Raw genomic sequence first — 19541 nt, forward strand, 5'->3', positions numbered from 1 at the left:
ATGGTTAACTCAGTGCCAAATAACCTTCTTACTTCTCTTTCTTTTGACAGTCTGGATTCATCTGTGTATGTGTGTGTTGTATGTGTGTGTGTGTGGGGGGGATGATCCATCGAAGACATTCCTTCGTACGAAGACAACAAAACCCACATCAGGTATTTATAATGGAGAAATATATTGAGTCATTTGCTTATGTATTTACTTCATTTATACCCCACCCTTCCTCGCAGTGGAGACACAATGGCCAAAAACAGATGGCCGGCTCAAGGCAGCATCGCTCCGCCCCAGAAAAGAGGCGGCCAGAAAGGGGGCAACCAGGAGCAATGTTCCCTCTAAGCTGCAGAGTCTTGTGAGTAAAAATTCTAAAAATCAAAGTTGTGAGATACTGCATAAATTATTGTGCTCTGGGGTCATCCTTCCTGAGCAAAGACAAAAATGTGTGAGCCGGAGGCTTAAAAACTGTGAGCTAGCTCATGCTAACTCAACTTAGAGGGAACACTGGCCAGGAGCCTCCAGACAACATGGGGCCTTCCCCCAGAACAGGGATGGGCTGTGTGTGCCCTGGAGAAGCTTCAAGAGCACTCTTGCACCCGTCAGCCACTCCCCAGGCACTTCAGAGCCACCTCAGAATTTAGGTACAACTTTGACAGTGATGCCTTTCTGAGGTGGTTTCGATCCAGCCCCGGATGGGCTGTGTGCAGGATTGGGACAGCAGGCAGATGTGTGCATGTGTATGCCTTTTTTGATCCGCCTGCCTCCCATCCCTGGGGTGGCTTAAACTGCCCATCTGTTATCAGCAAATGTGTCTTAAATCTTAGTACCTGGTGGATTTTTGGAGCATCACAGATGCTTCAGAGGACGAGATAGTGATGAGTGTGTGGCAGGGCCCAGATGTGTGCATGTAAACACACCTCTTAAATCTGTATGTGAGGGGTGCCTGTGTTGGTCCAGATTGGGTGTCTGTACCCAGCCAAGGTCACCCATCCAGTTTCTACGGAAGAGCAGGATTCAAACCTGGACCTCCCAGATCTTAATCTGACACACCAACAGCTACGACACGTCAAATCTCTTAAAGAACACATCACAACATTTAGTGCTCTGTGACGGTAGTGTCATACAATCAAAATCACGTCCTAGTAGCCACATCTTCAGATGCAAGAATCAAGAGAAGAAAGGAAACATTCATTGAAAGCCCATAGTGTCCCCCCCCCCGCCATTTTTTCCTTAAATGTTTTTAATGAAAAAATTGTTTAATGGGTGAAGTACGGGGGGGGGGGGGGAGGGACCCACCTTCCTTTGAAATAGTTATTCCTGTTAGAATGGGTGAGAATGCTTCTTAAGGCAATTTTTTTTTGCACTCAAAATGTGTAACATGAAAACATCTTATCCCCCGTATATTTTTTTTTTTTTTAGAAAAACTGGGAAATTTTGAGAATTTCTAAAAAAGCTTCTCTTTTTGAATAAGAAAAACCTTGTTTTGCAAAGCTTTTTTTCCCAGTCCTTTATGGATGGCATAAGTCTGAGTTTTTATTGGGGGGAAATCATATATTGTAGATTTATATAACCTTTTCAAATTTTTTTTTTAAAAAACGTAAATAATTCTGGCCACAATTAATATGTCTCAAGATATTACATTATTAAAGCGTGCACTAAAGATGCTGATACTCTACTCCTTCCTGATGTATCTCCATGGCAAAGTTTCTGTCCAAACAATATACTTGCTTTTGTTTAACACAGTACTTGTTTTCTATCTTTGACTTTTATTTCCTCAAAATCTCCCAGATGGCAAAAATGAAAGATACATGCTCTATGGTAGCTCAAGGTATAGCAGGTTCCCAGTCTTTCTCAAGCATTGCATGCGTTTGCAATTTTTTCAAATAAAATATGAACATATTTATAGTGATAAATTCAATAAGCCGTGATGAACAGTGCAATGGTATGTGGGAAGTTATAAATGATGCTGTAATTATTTAAATTTTTCAGTGTGCATAGTGCTGGCCTGGAGGGAGGGAGGGAGGAGAAATTCTCTCGCTGTTGCAGACTCTGAAGGATTATTCCTCCAGAGCACATCTCTCTTCCAACAGCTTACTTCTCTCTCTCCCCCCCCCCCCCCGTTTTCCTTTTATTGGAAAAAAAAAGTCATTTTAGAAAATGGCAGTCATATAAGGGATAGAAGGAAGAGATCATTGCAGCATGGGGAAAAATGAATCGTATGAGACAACACAGGTGAATTGTGAACGGCCCCTCCTTCTCCTTTGAACCTGGACAAGACACCTTCGCCCTGAAGCACCCCCCGCCCCCTGGATTTATCTTCCTTTGTTGCGTATGTGGAGTAATGATAATATTACCATGTTCCTACCTTGCTCATTGGACCCTGTTAGGACTGAGCTAGGAGAGGGACAGTGGCTCAGTGGTAGAGCATCTGCTTGGGAAGCAGAAGGTCCCAGGTTCAATCCCTGGCATCTCCAAAAAAGGGTCCAGGCAAATAGGTATGAAAAGCCTCAGCTTGAGACCCTGGAAAGCCGCTGCCAGTCTGAGAAGACAATACTGACTTGGATGGACCGAGGGTCTGATTCAGTATAAGGCAGCTTCATATGTTCATATATGTTCAGTGGGCAGTAGGATCCAAATCCCTGCTGCCCTGCTCCAATCAGGGCCCCCCTGCTGGTTCAAATGGTCCAATGGCATCCTAGTGTGGGAACCGTGAAGTGTATTTAGTTGGAACCGTTGGCCCAGTTCAGCAGTCTTCTTTAGTTACTGGTTACTAAGCTGTAACGCAATAAAGAGCTATGATCATTGCTACTCCATCTCCTCTATGCATTGAACCCACTATATTATATCCTTCATGGCCAATGTGCTCCCCCTTGTAATCAATAAAATTTTAGGTATGGATTCTAAATTTTAGAGCTACATAAGAGATCCAGATTTTGTTCTTATGTATGGATTTTAAATGTTAAATCTTAAAGATTTATATTTAGATCAATTTTATTCTTAAATGTTTTTATTGAAGAGTTTTTGCTTTTGACTTGTACTGGTCATTGACCGAATACATTGATTGATTGATCGCTGGCCGATAGAACTGAATGGAGAACACGTTTGCCCTGAATTCCTAATGCAAAAAAATGTAAGAGCTCCCTCGCACTCCATGCGCTGAATCCTATGGAGCTCTCCTATAGAACACGGCATTTTAAAAGGAGTGAAATCATACGCAGGACCGAGGGGCGCTTCTCTGTCTCAAAAGTCCTTGGCAAGTCTAGAGTAACAAGTCAGGCAGGATTTCTGAACTTGTTGTGAAGATACACCAGCAGCAAAATGTATCTAAATAGTAACATTTTCTGCCAAAGATATAAATAAACAGATACAGCAGCTGCTGCTACGCTGTGAAACCTGAGAAGAAGTTTTAAGATCTGGAGCGCTTTGCTTACCTTTGATCACCAAGGGCTGTTTTGAAAAGCCGAAGAATCAGCAGCCAGCCGTTCTTTGGTTCAACGCCTTTTCCTCCCCTGCTGCCCCAAACTCCCTCTCCTTTTTTTCCTGCCTTCCTGTATAAGAGGCTGTAGTGAAAACGAAAGCAAGCTGGAGGTTCAGAAAGTTACGCTCAACTGAGTGACACAGGGGTGTGATTTCCCATAAACTGCTGAATTTGTCAACCATGGTGCTTATCTGCCACAACTGCCTTTGCTCCCAACGCTATTGCTATTGCGGTAGGTAAAGATTTGAAAGAAGAAACAGGTTTTCAAGAAACAGGGCAATTAATAGAAACTGTAGATACAATGTCCACACCCACACATTGTTCCTGATCTGCTGGCCGTTTGTGACAGAAAAAGTATCCTTTAGATTAGTTCTCTTTCTGTTCTTTGGACTGCAACCTGAATCTGAACTGGATCTAATTGAATAAATGTAAGTTTTTACTTTTTGCAATACACGTCTTGGGAGATTTATTTACAGTACTTCAGTATCACACTTCTATGACTGGGCAAACTCTGCTATATTAACCACATATCTCAATAAAAATTCCACTTCTTGAATTTCAGCCGCGATGACATCTCTCCCCTTCCCCCTTTCCATCACTACAGTGAATTTGGATCACTGAATCCATGGTGAATCTGGTCAGACAATACAAGAGATTAGGTTTCGTTTTCTCATAAATGTTTTGACCAGCAAGGTTCCGGTTCTCAATGTTTTGACAGACTCAGGAACAGATATTTGTTCAGTAACTATGGCAACTGTGACCCTGCAAGGCAGATCCAGGAGGTGACAAAGGAAGAAATGTGATTTGTTATTTATGGGAAATCCTCTCACTCCAAAGAAGCAGATAAGAGTAAATTCTAAAAATCAAAAGAACAAAGTAGGAAACTTACATTCTGAATAAAACTTTGTTGGTCTGAAAGGTGACACTTGACTCTTACTTTGTTCTATTGCTTCAGACCAACACAGCTGCCCACTTGGATCTTTCTAAAAAATCAAAGTTTGTTTTTTATTCTGTTTAGGACTTCAGAGTCTGATGCTGGAAATACAGGAAGGTACTGAATTGCATACTGATGTTTTCATAAAAACCATGGGTGCTAACACCTTTTTTTTAGCAGGTTTCCATCCTTATCACCTGAAGAGGAAGCCAGGAACTTTTCCATTTCCCAAACTGGTTTGTGGTTCATTTGGTTCAGGAGGTGGTAGAACAGCCCCCTCATGAGTTAGAGATGTCAAGCTCACAGGGAGCCTTCAGCAGGCTCTCCTCCACCTGCCCTCCGAGTTTGGAGAAGATTGGATTTGAGTTGCTCCCCAAAGTTATAACTCCCCAAAGCAGGAGCCCCCAGGAAAGCTCAGCTCTATTTATTTATTTAATTTATATCCCGCCCTGCCAAAGGCAGGCTCAGGGCGGCTCACACATTAAGGGGTCACACAATCGCGTTAGTGTGACCAAATAAGATAAAACAGCAATAAAAACACAAAACATAAAAAGAATTGCTAAAATATCTACATGTGCTAATATCATGGTTTCAGACAGCGATTAAATTCTAGTGGGGGTTAGTTGTTCTAAGAGGTCCCAGGATCACCGCAGCATTACGAGGTAGACCGTTGGTAGCATTTTTATGGGCCAGTCCCATTGCAGCAGGTGTTACTCTAGTTTCAGGTTCAGTCCCTGAAACCTCAGCAAGGAACACCTTCCCAGCCAGGAAAGGTATTTTAGAAAATGTCCCACTGTGTGTGTATTGGAGGGGGAAGGAGTTTCTCAAAGTATCCCCTAAATCAGCCATGAAGCAAATAATTCTAATGCTCTCACAACAACTCCTTTTTTCATGCTGCAAAAGGAAAACAGCTGAGTCAAGGTGTGGTATTATACTGGTGTATAATCTGCTCCCAAAAAGCAGAACGGGATCTCCATGGTTGGCCCCACAGAGCTGCCAATCAAGCTACGAGCAACTGCTTTGGGTGTTGCTAGGGTTCTCCACAAGTCCGCCTCCAGCATTGCCTAGGAACTGATTAAATTGGCACCAGGCTATCTGGAGAACGAACTGCAAAAATGAACTACCTGAACTTCTACGGGGAAAAAGGCTGTTCATTTTTGGGTTCACGAACGATGTGATCAAATGCACTAGCGCAAAATGAACTGTGAACCACCATAGATCATGTTGAAACCGTGGTTCATTTTTTTGGTTTGTGACTATCCCGATACAAATGTTGGCCTTGCATAGATACAATTTTTAAAGAAAAGTTGGAGGGGAGGGAGGGAATCCATTTACTCATTTCTCACCATCACCACTTTGGCTTTTTTGGAGTCTCACTGTTCCTCAGTCTGTAAACCGTAAACTCCTTTCTCTATTTCCAAAAAAATGAAGACCAACCTCTCCAGTCCCTCCTCTTCCCCAGTGCTAGTGTTGTCAATTCCAGATTGAGACATTCCTGACATTTTAGGCAGTGAATCCTGTGGAGGGTAGGAGGGAAGAGATCTTTGCTGGCTATAGCCCCGTAGAGCTCACCTTTAAATACTGCCATTTTCTCTGGAGAACTGATCTCTGTAGTCTGGAAATGAGTTGTGATTCCAGGAGAAACTCTACAAGGCAGGACAGGGAGGGATGTGTTGGGGAAGTGTTGCTTGTGTGGTATATGCAAGAAGGTACAGATTCACATAAGTTAGAAAACTTTGGAGGAATGAACCCCCTGACAGTTGTAAAATGATTGGAAGAAGAAGAAGATATTGGATTTATATCCGGCCCTCCACTCCAAAGAGTCTCAGAGCGGCTCACAATCTCCTTTATCTCCCTCCCCCACAACAGACACCCTGTGAGGTGAGTGGGGCTGGAGAGGGCTCTCACAGCAGCTGCCCTTTCAAGGACAACCTCTGCCAGAGCTATGGCTGACCCAAAGCCATGCTAGCAGGTGCAAGTGGAGGAGTGGGGAATCGAACCCGGCTCTCCCAGATAAGAGTCCGCACACTTAACCACTACACCAAACTGGCTCTAAGGCCAGTTCATGGCTTAGCCCGTCTCTTGCCCAGATTGTCTAAGCCTGTTCATGGCTTAGCCCGTCTCTTGCCCAGCCCTCTCCCAGGTCCCACTTCAGAGGGAGCCTGGAAGAGGCTGCCTCCTTTCTTACGAAGAAAGAAGGAGGCGGCCTCTTCCCGGCTTCCTCTGAAGGGGTCGGCGTAAGTGGGGGTGGGAAGGGGGAGCTCTCCCCTAGCCCCTGCGGCAAGATGGCACCCCAGACGGCCGCCTACCTTACTGACTCCCACCCACCAGCCCTGGGCGTGAGCAGGTATCTCCTCCACATGGGTATGAACCCTAGGCCAAGTTCTTGAGTTCTGTTCTTTGTCTTGGTCCATGCAGTGTGCATACATTCGCCAGAGGGGAACTTTACCAGGGGTGGGCTCTTACTTCGCCAAAGCTTCTGCCAAAACGTTCACAGCATCTTCCTCAGCATCATCCAGAAACCTGTCCAGCATGCGGGAGACAGCCACAGGAGAATTACCTCCACCAAACCAAAAGCGCAACAGTGGTAGAAAATCCATAAATGCTCTATCTATATTCTTGCACTCCCTCTTCATTCGGACCTCTATAAATTCACAGTTGATCTGGCTGGCTATTCTGGTCTTCTTGATAGCTGAACTCAACACAGGAACAGGTTTGTCAACTTGTTTTGCAAGTCGACGGAGGGAATTTTCATCCAAGCCAAAGACTGTACTGAAATGTCTCATCATATTCTCCAAGAAGGGAATATTGCAAACAACGAAGAGATCAGGGAATGGAGTGTCCCGAGTATCAGAAGACACAAGGGCTACTTTCCATAGAAGGACCTCCATATAAGCCTTCTTCTTTTTCAGGATTTCTTTTGAGTCATTTGAGAATGCTGTGACCAATGTATATCTCTTGATTTCATCCAGGTCATTTTTCAAGACCTTTAGGAGAACCTGGAAATCAAACTTCATCCTGTAATGACTGGAGAGAAGAAAAACTTTGTGATGAGATTCTCCTGCATTTGCCAAATAATCCCTGCAATGTTCCCTTATCTTCTCAAGGGTTTTTCCCTCAGTGAAGTTTTCCTTCCGTATTTTCGCCGTTCGTCTTTCAGACCGCATTTGAATATCCAGTTTACTGAGCACATAGTAAAATTTCTTATTCATTTTTTTAATTTCTTGGGCCAACAGAATATTGTTTGCTTTGAAGCAAGCAGAGGCAACGATGATGAAAAAATCATACTTCATAAAATTTACCCTCTCTAAGTATTCCTGTACTTTAAATTCCCGCTTCCTGGAAGATCCCATATTGTAACATTTGGGAATCCGGGATATGCATATTGTGTTGGTTCCATGGTTGTTTGTGTTACCCCAGTCTCAGCTGCACCTTCTTCATAATCTGTCATTCCTCTCAGGGCGTTCACAAATGATGATTTACCAGAACCCATCTCCCCTGTGATGGCAATGTCAAGTCTGGCATTTGTTAATGAACCTAAGTCCTGAGCAGTTTGATCTATCAGTCTGGAGACATCATTATTCTCTGCCTCCAAAGCTGCCTTCAGCTCTTCCACTTGCTTGCTTACATCTTCTGTTGAGGCACCCGAACCCATGATGTTTCTCCTTTGTTGCTGATCAGAGAAAGAAAAGAAAGGGAGATGGTTAACTCAGTGCCAAGTAACCTTCAAGCACAGGGGTCCCCAACCCCTGGGCACCAGACTGGTACTGGTCCATGACCCGTCAGCAACCGGGCCACCAGCCTCGTTGCCCCCCCCCCCGTGGCACCCCACAGCCTCCCCACCTCCCCCTTTCTCCGTTTTTATGATGTTAAGCTGGGGAAAGCACCTTTCAGGCTCTTTACAAGCTCACACACACACCGTGGCAGCAGCGACAAGTGACCGCTGAAGAAGCGGCAGTACCCTTGCCTGCAGAGGCAAGGGCAGCGCCGCTTCTTCAGCAGATTGCTCACTGCCGTGGTTTCCCCCACGGTTCAGCTGATTGCTCTGTGTGTGCATGTGTGAGTGAGCTTTTAATGAGCCTGGAAGGCACTTTCCCCGGCTTAACATCCTAAAAACGGAGGCAGGAGGCGCACGGGGGTGGGGTGGGGAGGCTGTGCGGCACAGGGGCAGGGAAGCCAAATTCAGTTCCCCCACCTTGCCGGTCTTGGGACCATGGTGGGCGGGCCAGCCGGTCCCTGGTGTCAAAAAGGTTGGGGACCACTGTTCTAGCAGCTCTTTCTTTTGTTAGCCTGGATTTAGCCGTATGGGGGGAAATGATCCACTGAAGACATTCCTTCGTAAGAAGACAACAAAACCCATATTAAGTATTTGTAATAGGGAAATATATGGAGGGGTTTGTTTATTTATTTCCTTCATTTATACCCTACCCTTCTCCCCAGTGGAGACACAAAGCGGCTTAAATCTTTCTCCTCTCCTATCTTGTATCCTCACAAACCCCCAGTAAGATGGTTAGGCTGAGAGACCAGGGATGGGTACAGATGGGCATCTGGTGGAGGCAGCCTCCCAGTCAGGAAAAAGCCAACATAGTTTGAGGTGCTCCAAGGCACTTAGACAGTGCATGCCTGGTTGCTGGAAGAGGGATGGGCTGCACACATTCAAGAGGAGCGGTCACACCACAAATGCTTGGGAAGCGCTTTTATGCTATGCCTTGGCTGCTCAGATGCCTGGGAAAGGTAACAGGGAAGTGATTTTCCACCGGTTAGTGCCTGGTGGCTTTTTGGAGCATCACAGATGCATCGAAGGATAAGGTAGGGATGTGTGTGTGGCGGGCCACAGATGTGTGCATGTCAGCAAAAAAGGAAAGGTTCCCTGTGCAAGCACCAGTCATTTCTGACTCTAGGATGACATTACTCTCACAACATTTTCACGGCAGATTTTTTACGGTGTGGTTTGCCATTGCCTTCCCCAGTCATCTACGCTTTCCCCCAACAAGCTGGGTCCCCATTTCACCAACCTCAGAAGGATGGAAGGCTGAGTCAACCTTGAGCCAGCTACCTGAAAACCCAGCTCCTGCCGGGGCTCAAACTCAGGTCGTGAGCAGAGCTTAGGATTGCAGTACTGCAGCTTTAACACTCTGCGCCACGGGGTGCACGTAAACACACCTTTTAAATATGTATGTGGGTGGTGCCTGTGTTGGCCCAGATTGGGTGTCTGTACCCAGCCAAGGTCACCCATTCAGTTTCTATGGAAGAGCAGGATTCAAACCTGAATCTCATAGTTCTTAGTCTGACACAGCAAGAGCTACACCATGTCAATTCTCTTTAGGGTTGCCAATCCCCTGGTGAGGGCAGGGGATCCCCCGGTTTGGAGGCCCTCCCCGGCTTCAGGGTCGTCAGAAAGCGGGAGGAGGGGAGGGAAATGTCTTCTGGGAACTCTGTTATTCCCTATGGAGATTTATTCCCATAGAAAATCATGGAGAATTGATCTGCAGGTATCTGGGACTCTGGGGGAGATATTTTTTGGGGTAGAGGCACCAAATTTTCAGCATAGCATCTAGTGCCTCTCTCCAAAATACCCCCCAAGTTTCAAAAGGATTGGACCAGGGGGTCCAATTCTATGAGCCCCAAAAGAAGGTGCCCCTATCTTTCATTATTTCCTATGGAAGGAAGGAATTGAAAAGGTGTGCCGTCCCTTTAAATGTGATGGCCAGAACTTCCTTTGGAGTTCAATTATGCTTGTCACAGCCTTGATCTTGGCTCCACCCCTAATGTCTCCTGGCTCCACCCCCAAAGTCCCCAGATATTTCTTGAATTGGACTTTGCAACCCTAATTCTCTTTAAAAACACATCACAACAGTTATTGGTCTGTGACTGTAGTGTCATACAATCATAATCACATCCTAGTAGTCACATCTACAGATCTAAAATCCCAGAGGGGAAAGGAAACTTTCATTTAAAAAAACCCATGATGCGCCCCCCCCTCCATTTTTATCCTTAGACGTTTAATGAAAAAATTGTGAAATGGGTGAAGTACAGGGGAGAAAAAAAACCCACATTCCTTTGAAATAGTTATTTTTGTTAGAATGAGCAAAATGCTTCTAAAGGCAATGTTTTTTGCACCCAAAATATGTAACATGAAAACATCTGATTTCCCTCCCCCCATTTTTCTGATAGAACAACTGGGAAATTTTGAGAAGCCCTAAAAAAACTTCTCTTTTTGAATAAGAAAAACCTTGTCTTACGAAGCTTTTTATTCAGTCCTTATGGATAGTGGAAAGAGTGGAAAGAGTCTAATATTGTATATGTATATTGTATATGTACACAACCTTTTAAACGTTTTTTTTAAAATATATATATATATTTTTAAAAAATAATTCTGGTCACAATGAATAGGCTAGAATGTGTCTCATAGAATCATAGAGTTGGAAGGCACCTCCAGGGTCATCTAGTCCAACCCCCTGCACAATGCAGGAAACTCACAAATGCCTCCCCCTAATATTACATGATATTACATTAGTAAAGAGTGCACTATTTTCAGTTCAGCTTAGAATCCAAAGATGCTGATACTCTACTCCTGCCTGATGTATCTCCATGGCAGAGTTTCTGTCCAAACAATATACTTTATTTTCGTTTACCACAGTATTTGTTTTCTACCTTCAACTTTTATTTCCTCAAAACCTCTCAGATGGCAAAAATTAAAGATACATGTGCTAAGGTAGCTCAAGGTACAGCAGGGTCCCAGTCTTTCTCAAGCACTGCACGCATTTGTGGTTTTTCAAATAAAATGTGAACATATCTATGCTGACAAATTCTATAAGCTATGACGAACAGTGCAATGGTATATGGGAAGTTATAAATGATGCTGTAATTATTTAACATTTGAAGTGTGAGTAGTGCTGCCCTGCAGGGAGGGTGGGAGAAGAAATTGCCTCGCTGTTGCGGATGCTGAAGAATTATTCTTCTTTTAAAAATAAAAAAATAAAATAATAAAAAGGAATTATTCCTCCAGAGCACATCTCTCGTCCAACAGCTTACTTCTTTGATACACCAGCAGCAAAGTAGTAACACTCCTTGCCAAAGGTATAAATAAACAGATACAGCAGCTGCTGCTACACTGAGACAAAGTTTTAAGATCTGAAGAACTTTGCTTACCTTTGAACAAAGCAGGAGTCAAGTGCATCTTTAAGACCAACCAAGTTTTATTCAGAACGTAAGCTTTCGTGAACTACAACTAGGAAATGCATGTCCTTTTGTGATTCACCTAGGTTTACAGGAACACCAATTGGAAGGGGGACTTTATTACCTTTTATGGCTATCCAGACCAAATGGCCAAGCCACACTGTTTCACCATGTGATCAGTCTGCACTCTTAATCAACAAACTGCTTGTATTTCAGCCCGCAATACCTGATCCCCTCACCTGATGAAGTGTGCTTAGAGAGCACACAAAAGGTTATGTTCTGAACAGGGCCGTAGCCAGAATTTTAAAGGTTGGGGGGGGGGCTTTTTAAAAAGTCCGGGGGTACCCTTTCCCATCCACTGCAGGGCTTGCCGCTTCTCAGAAGCTTTCTGGGGTAGGGGCAAAAGCTGGAGGCTCTGAAAGTGGCCAAGTCAAGGCAGAAAAACCTAAAACTTTGGGCTCAAGAAGGGAGTGCATCTTGCATGCAAGCAGGGGGTTTTCCTTCCACCTCCCTATCCCGCACCCCAGCGCTTTGCAGCCAGCAGCTCCATCTGTCCCCCTCCTGCCCTGGCCCATTCCACGTGGCTTCCTCTGCCTCCCGCTCCTCGACCTTCCTCCTCTCCACCTGCTGCTTTGGCTGCTGCAGTGCACCGTGCCCTGATCAGCTCTCCTGGTACTGGCTGCCGCTGATGGCGCTTTGCTGGCTCAGCCATAGCAAAAATAAAAAGCAGGCTGCACCCTGGAGGGCCCCCTGGGAGTTGGGGGGCCCTGACTGGAAGTCAGGGGGCAGTGCCCCCACAGGCCCCCCTGTGGCTACAGGCCTGGTTCTGAATAAAACTTGGTTGGTCTTAAAAGGCGAAACTTGACTTCTGCTTTGTTCATCTGCTTCAGACCAACACGGCTGCCCACTTGGATCTGTTTGCTTACCTTTGATCACCAAGGGCTGTTCCAAAAAGCTGAAGAATCAGTGGCCATCTGCTCTTTGGTTCAGCACCTTTTCTTCCCCATCTGCCCCAAACTCCCTCTCCTCTTTTTTTCTGCACTCCTATAGAAGAGGTTGTAGCGAAAAGGAAAGCAAGTTGGAGGTTCAGAAAGTTACACATGGGTGTGATTTCCCATAAACTGTTTGAGTTTTTGTTGGCTGCCGTGCTTATCTTCCACAGCTGCCTTCTACTCCCAACGCTATTGCTGTAGATAAAGATTTGAAAGCATGGGATGGAGAAAGCAGAGAAAGAAGCCCTTTTCTGCCTTTCTCACAATGCAAGAACTCGTCGACATTCAATGAAATTGCTGAGCAGTCGGGTTAAAATGGATAAAAGGAAGTCCTTCTCACCCAAAGGGTGATTAACATGTGGAATTCACTGCCGCAGGAGGTGGTGGCGACTACAAACATAGCCAGCTTCAAGAGGGGATTGGATAAAAATATGGAGCAGAGGTCCATCAGTGGCTATTAGCCACAGTGTGTGTGTATATTTGGCCACTGTATGCTACAGAGTGTTGGACTGGATGGGCCATTGGTCTGATCCAACATGGCTTCTCTTAAGTTCTTAAAGAAGAAACAGGTTTTCAAGAAACAGGCAATTAAAAGAAACTGTTGATACATTGTCCACTCCCACACATGGTGCCCGATCTGCTGGCCATTTGTGACAGAGAAAGTATTCTTTAGATTAGTTTTCTTCCTTTTCTTTTGACTTCAGGTGACTGAAGGTGAACTGGATCTAATTAAATAGATGTAAGTTTTTACCTTTTGCACTCAGTATCACACTTAGATGACTGGGAGACTCTGCTATATTAACCAGTTTAAAAGTTTTATTAAATTTTCATAAGGACAAGAACAAGGGGGGAGATGGATACAGAAAAGAAACAATAAGTAGACAAACAAAAAAGTAGTACATTCAGCACGTCAGTTGATCATTCACCATAAAAGGCCATAAGATATTTCCATATATTCAAAATAAAATCTCAATGATTATTATTATATAAATGTAAGTTCTCACTTAAACTTATCTAAATTGGTTCATATACTCAATATATATACACTAGTAAATATTGCATTTCACATCAATTAGTCTTAATCAGAAAATGTTAAATTTCCATAATGTCTTCCACTCATCTAAAGTAATATTATGACCTATGTTCTTGGCCCATTGTATCATACATTCTTTTATGGTCTCATCTTGCATTTTCATCTGCAGTAAATATAAATATAACTTCGCAATTAGTTTCTTCTGAGGCCCCAGAAATATTTTATCAAATGCATACTGTTCAGCACTAAAGCCTGTTGTTTTGTCTTTAACATTTCTAGGTTCTAATTGAGTTCTCAGCCACCAACTCATATTGATGTTCATGCTTCCAGCTCTTCCCTGGAAGCAACACACAATGTTTTGAACTGTGCCTCTAAAATGTCTTTGATTTGCAACGAAATAAGGGATATCAACACAGGATGTTCACAGTTCTCAGGCCCTTCTGCACTGGCCAGTTTGGTACAGTGGTGAAGTGCACAGACTGTAATCTGGGAGAACTGGGTTTGATTCCCCATGCACCTGCTGGGCGACCTTGGGTCAGTCACAGTTCTTGAAAGAGCTGTTCTGTCAAGAGTAATTCTCTCAGAGCTATCTCGGCTTGACCTACACCACAGGGTGTCTGTTGTGAGGAGGGGTCGGGAAGGAGATTGTAAACCACTATGAGACTCTGAGTGAAGGGCGAGGTATAAATCCAATTTCTTCCTCCTGCGCTTCTTCTCCTTCCCCTTCTCCTTTAATCCTGGTTCAACCCTGTCCCTGAACTGACATTCTACACTACACTCAAGTTCACCCTATTTTTTTCTCATTTGCATTTCCACATTTAATTGAGGTTACTCAAGTTTTGCCTCTCAGTTGTCCTGAAGTATATGAACGATAACCTGAGATAAATGCAAGACTGTGAGTCAACTCAGAAAAAACCTGGGTTGTCCTTATTTGCCCTGGTGCTACTCAATTATACAGTCGACTGCAAATTTTAGGGGAAGTGTGTAGGTGAGGGACTTCCAAGTTTAGGGACAGTTTCCTTTCTTTCCTGGCTTTTAGGTTCCTTTCAGGGTTTGTAGATTGGTGCTTTAGTTCCTCTGTTGGGGTGAGTAGTTTGGATTTTCAGAATCCTCATCCTCATTATTTATCAGATTCCCCCCCCCCCCCCGGGCAGAATGTGCTTCCAGCAGAAACAAGTAGGAAGTCTAACATGGGTATGAACCCAAGGCCCAGTTCTTGAGTTCCGTTTCTTTACTTTGTCCATACAATTCATAGGCAGTGTGCAAACATTCACCAGAAAGGAACTTTACCAGGGCTGGGCTCTTACTTCTCAAAAGCTTTTGCCAAAACTTTCACAGCATCTTCCTCAGCATCATCCAGAAAGCTGTGCAGCATGCGGGAGAGAGCTACAGAAGAATTACCTCCACCAAACAGAGAGCGCAACGGGGGTAGAAAATCCATAAATGCTCTTTCTACACTATCGCACGCCCTCTTCAATAGGGTCTCAACAACTTCACTGTTGATTTGGCTGGCTATTTTGGTCTTCTTGATAGCTGAACTCAGTGCAGGAACAGGTTTGCCACTTTGTTTAGCAAGTCGATGGAGGGAATCTTCATCCAAGCCAAAGGCCATGCTGAAATTTCTCATTGTTTTCTCCAAGAAGGGAATATTGCAAACAAGGAAGAGACCTGGGACCTGGACAGCTCCATTAACAGAAGACACAAGGGCTACTTTCTCTACAAGGGCCTCCATAGAAGCCTTCTTCTTTTTCAGGACTTTTCCTGAGAAATTTGACAACGCTGTGATTAATGCATATCTCTTGATTTCATCCAGTTCATTTCCAATGACCTCTAGCAGAAACTGGAACTCAAACCTATCCCAATAATGACTGGAGACAAGAAAAACTCTTGGGTGAGATTCCCCTGCCTTTACCAAATTATCATACAAATGTTTCCTTAATGTTGCAAGGGTTTCTTCCTCATTGAAGGTTTCATTCCTTCCTTCTGCCTTCTTTCTTTCAGGCTCTATATCGGTGTCCAGTTTAGTGCGCACGTAGTAAAATTTCTTATTCATTTTATGAATTTCTTGGGCAAGCATAACATCATTCAGTGTGAAGCGAACAGAAGCAGCGATGATGAAAAAGTCATACTTTGTAAAATCTACACTCTGCAAGTATTCCTTTGCAGATTCCTTTGAACTAAATTCATTTGTCCCAATTCCTGGAAGATCCCATACAGTTACATTTGGGAATGTGGGATGTGGATATCCCTTTGGTTTCATGGTTGTTTGTATTACCCCAGTCTCAGCTGCACCTTCATCATTGTCTGTCATTCCTCGTAGGGCGTTAACAAGCGATGATTTACCAGCACCTGTTGCCCCTGTGACAGCAATATCAAGCCTGGCATTTGTTAATGAATTCAAGTCCCGAGCAGTTCGGTCTATCAGTCTGGAGACATCATTATTCTCTGCCTCCAAAGCTGCCTTCAGCTCTTCCACTTGCTTGCCTACATCTTCTGTTGAGGCACCAGAACCCATGGTGTTTCTCCTTAGTTGCTGATCGGAGAAAGAAAAGAAAGGGTGATGGTTAACTCAGTGCCAAGTAACCTTCTAAGAACTCTTTCTTTTGACAGTCTGGATTTAGCTGGGGGGGGGGACATGATCCATTGAAGACAACATAAAAAGACATAAAAAGACAACAATACCCACATCAGGTATTTGTAATGGGGAAACATATGGAAGGGTTTGTTTATTTACTTCATTTATACCCTACCCTTATCCCTGGTGGAGACACAATGTGGCTTAAATCTTTCTCCTCTCATGCGTTGTATCCTCACAATACTCCTGTGAGAGAGCAAATAGGCCAAAGTCACCCATTCAGTTCCCATGGCAGGATTCAAACCCGGGTTTCCCAGATCTTAGTCTGACATGCCAACGTCTACACCACATCAGCAGTCTTAACAAGCACTTCACATGATTTAGTGATCTGTGCCAATAGTGCCGCACAATCAAAATCCCATTCTAGTAGTCACACCTACAGATGCAAAAGTCTTGGGGTGGGGGGCAGGGAGCATTCATAATAATACCCATAGTGTTTCCCCCCTTATTTCTGGAAAAAAATGTAAATAGAAAAATTGGGAAATGGGTGAGCGTGGCGGGTGGAGGGACACTTTCCTTTGAAATAGTTATTTATTTAGAACAAGTGAAATGCTTCTTAAGGCAGAGTTTGTTGCACTCAAAATACATATCATGAAAACATCCGAGTTTTTTTCATTTTTCTGATGGAAGACCTGGGAAATTTTCAGGAGCACTGGAGTGGAGGGGGGGGGGACTTCTCTTTTTGGATAAGAAAAGCCTTGTTTGGCAAAGCTATTTATTCAGTCCTTGTGGATGGCATGGGAACGTCTGAGGGTTCATTGAAGAAAAACCTTATATTGTAAATAAATACAAACTTTTTAGGATCGTTTAACGATTGCCGTTGATTCTGGCCACAATTAATATGCTAGAATGTGTCTCTTGATATTACATTATCATAGAGTGCACTATTTTCGGTGTTACAAAGTTTAGCTTAGAATCCAAAGATGTTGGTAGTGCTACCTGATGTGATATGCAAGAAAAAAAATGGGTTGGTTTTTTTTGGGGGGGGGGATTTGGGGTTTTGGACCCTTAAAATTTGGAATTGCCTTGAAAACCTGAATTCCAGTATCAGTATTGTATTGGAATGTTGGTAAAATTCAGGAATCCCAATTTTTTCAACTTCATTAATACCCTATGGGGCCATTATACTCAATGGCAAATCTCCTAGTTTATATTCACCAGGCAGGGGGAAAATTGAGTTAAAGGCACCAGATTTGCAGTGTAGCTGCTGGAGTCTCTGCCTAAAACAACCCCCAAGTTTCAAAAAGATTGCACCAGGGAGTCCAATTCTATGGGCACCCAAAGAGGGCACACCGTCCTCCATTGTTTCTAATGGGGGAAAAAAAAACAGGCAGGCATACAAGCCCAGCAGATTCTCCCAGAGAGTCTCTGGAGTAGAAAGTGAGGTGTGGAGAGGAAGCATGCTTGCAAGGCCAGCAGCAGAACCAGTGCCACTGTGGCAGTACAAAAATGCAGCAGGACCAAGGTCAGATTTGATAACTCTGAAGTGGGGGGGGGGAGGGTGCACTTCTGCAAGAAAAGGGCAGAACCCGCAGCAGAACCCAATGCAAACCTACTGGTGCCCAGGAGCAGAACCCAGTGCCATTGTGGCAAATGCACCCTGTGTTCCAATCATTTTGAAACTTATGGATTCTTTTGGCTAGAGCCTCCAGCAGTTACACTGCAAATTTGGTGCCTCTACCTCAACCCCCTCTCCCACAGCCCACTAGGAGATTTGCCATTGAGTATAACGGCCCCTAGGGTATAATGGAGTCGAAAAATTCAGGATTCCCGAATTAATTTGGGATTGTATTATCAGTAAATGGAATTAGATCAGAGAATAAAATTTGGCTTAACTACTGCCTGAATCATGCTGAAAAAGCATGGTTTTGGTATTGATTCATCATGGAAATGCCAAATGCACCCCTAGATGTGACTCCATGGCAACGTTTTTGTCCAAACAATATATTTTCTTTTATTTACTGCGCTACTTGTTTTCTACCTTCAACTTTTATTTCCTCAAAAGCTCTCCGATGGCAAAAAGTACAACAGTTCTCCAGTCTTTCTCAAGTACTGCATGCATTTGCAATTTGACCAATGAAATATGAGCATATTTATACTGCTAAATTCTATAAGCCAGGGGTGTCAAACTCATTTGTCATGAGGGCCGGATTTGACATAAATGAGGCCTTGAGGGGCCATGTTGGGCCGAGCCATGTGTGTACCTATTTAAGATTAGATAGCAGAGATATACATTTTATAAACACAATCACAAATATTTTTTTAAACTTAAAACATGCTTACAATGTTAGCATTCATTGGACTTAAAGGTGTTTTCTTTGTATTTCTCCCATGAGATCCAGGGAACTGGGTAAAGGAAGTTCTGGCTCTTTCCTTCCTTCCCCAGGGACTAGGGTGGGTGGGAAGCTTCAGTCAGTAGAAGGAAGAGAGGTTTGGCTCAGTAGCTCTGCTGTGCTATTGAGAGAGCCTGGCAAAGCAAGCGATTCCTCCCCCCTTCCTCCCCAAGAGAGGAGCCTCAGCCAATGGAGAAAATAGAGGTTTTGCTTTGTAGTTCCAGTTGCTCGAGGGCCTGATAGGAGCCCTCCGGGGGCCTGATTCGGCCCCCAAACTGCATGTTTGACACCCCTGCTATAAACTATGCCAAACAGGGCAATGTTATACACTAATCTATAAAGGATGCATTATCTGTTGTTAAATTATTGAAAGGAGTTTTAGTATGGTAGGAAAATAGCATTGTACATATTTAAATTTTCTCTCAAATTTCCATTTTTCCCCCAAACAAAAGAAAGAATTCTCATGAAAATATTGTGGGAGAAACCCAAAGCTCTGCTTTTTAAAATATAAAATAATGGCAGATATGGCAGTTGCTGCCACACTGTGAAACCTGAGAAGAAGTTTAAGATCTGAAGACATCTGTTTACCTTTGATCATCAAGGGCTGTTTGAAAAAGCTGGAGAATCAATGGCTGCCAGTTCTTTGGTTCAGCATCCTCTTCTCCCCAGCTCTCCAAAACTTCCTCTTGTCTTTTTTCTGCGTTCCTTTATAAGAGGCAGCAGCGAAAAAGAAAGCAAGCTGGAGAATCAGGAAGTTACACTCAACCCAACAACATATTGGTGTGATTTCTCATAAACTGCATGAGGTTTTTATCAGCCAACATGCTTATCTTCCACAGTTGCCTTCTGCTCCCAATGTTATAGCTGTGGATAAGGATCTAAAGGAAGAAACAGGTTCTCAAGAAACGGGGCAATTTAAAAGAAACAGGGTCAAATTCCACTCACTAAGCACCCTCATCTCTGGCT

At 43.8% G+C, this 19541-nt stretch overlaps 2 protein-coding genes across 2 annotated transcripts in view; one reads left to right on the forward strand and one right to left on the reverse strand.

Moving 5' to 3' along the window:
* LOC132586072 (interferon-inducible GTPase 5-like) overlaps window positions 1–19541 on the forward strand; it is a 410404-nt gene that overhangs the window by 13778 nt on the left and 377085 nt on the right. The gene's annotated exons all lie outside the window — the stretch shown is intronic.
* Window positions 13369–19465, reverse strand: LOC132586070 (interferon-inducible GTPase 5-like). Its single transcript, XM_060258012.1, has 2 exons — window positions 19164–19465; window positions 13369–16140 (listed from the first exon to the last, which is right to left on the reverse strand). The coding sequence occupies exon 2, from the start codon at window positions 16120–16122 to the stop codon at window positions 14911–14913; it is 1212 nt and encodes a 403-aa protein (XP_060113995.1). The 5' UTR covers window positions 16123–16140; window positions 19164–19465; the 3' UTR covers window positions 13369–14910.

This window comes from Heteronotia binoei, chromosome 17 (genome assembly GCF_032191835.1).
Source record: "Heteronotia binoei isolate CCM8104 ecotype False Entrance Well chromosome 17, APGP_CSIRO_Hbin_v1, whole genome shotgun sequence".
Lineage (NCBI taxonomy): Eukaryota > Metazoa > Chordata > Lepidosauria > Squamata > Gekkonidae > Heteronotia > Heteronotia binoei.

Bases quoted from the DNA above. Each gene is read 5' to 3' on its own strand.
- LOC132586070 (XM_060258012.1), bottom strand. From the start codon at position 16,122: ATGGGTTCTGGTGCCTCAACAGAAGATGTAGGCAAGCAAGTGGAAGAG.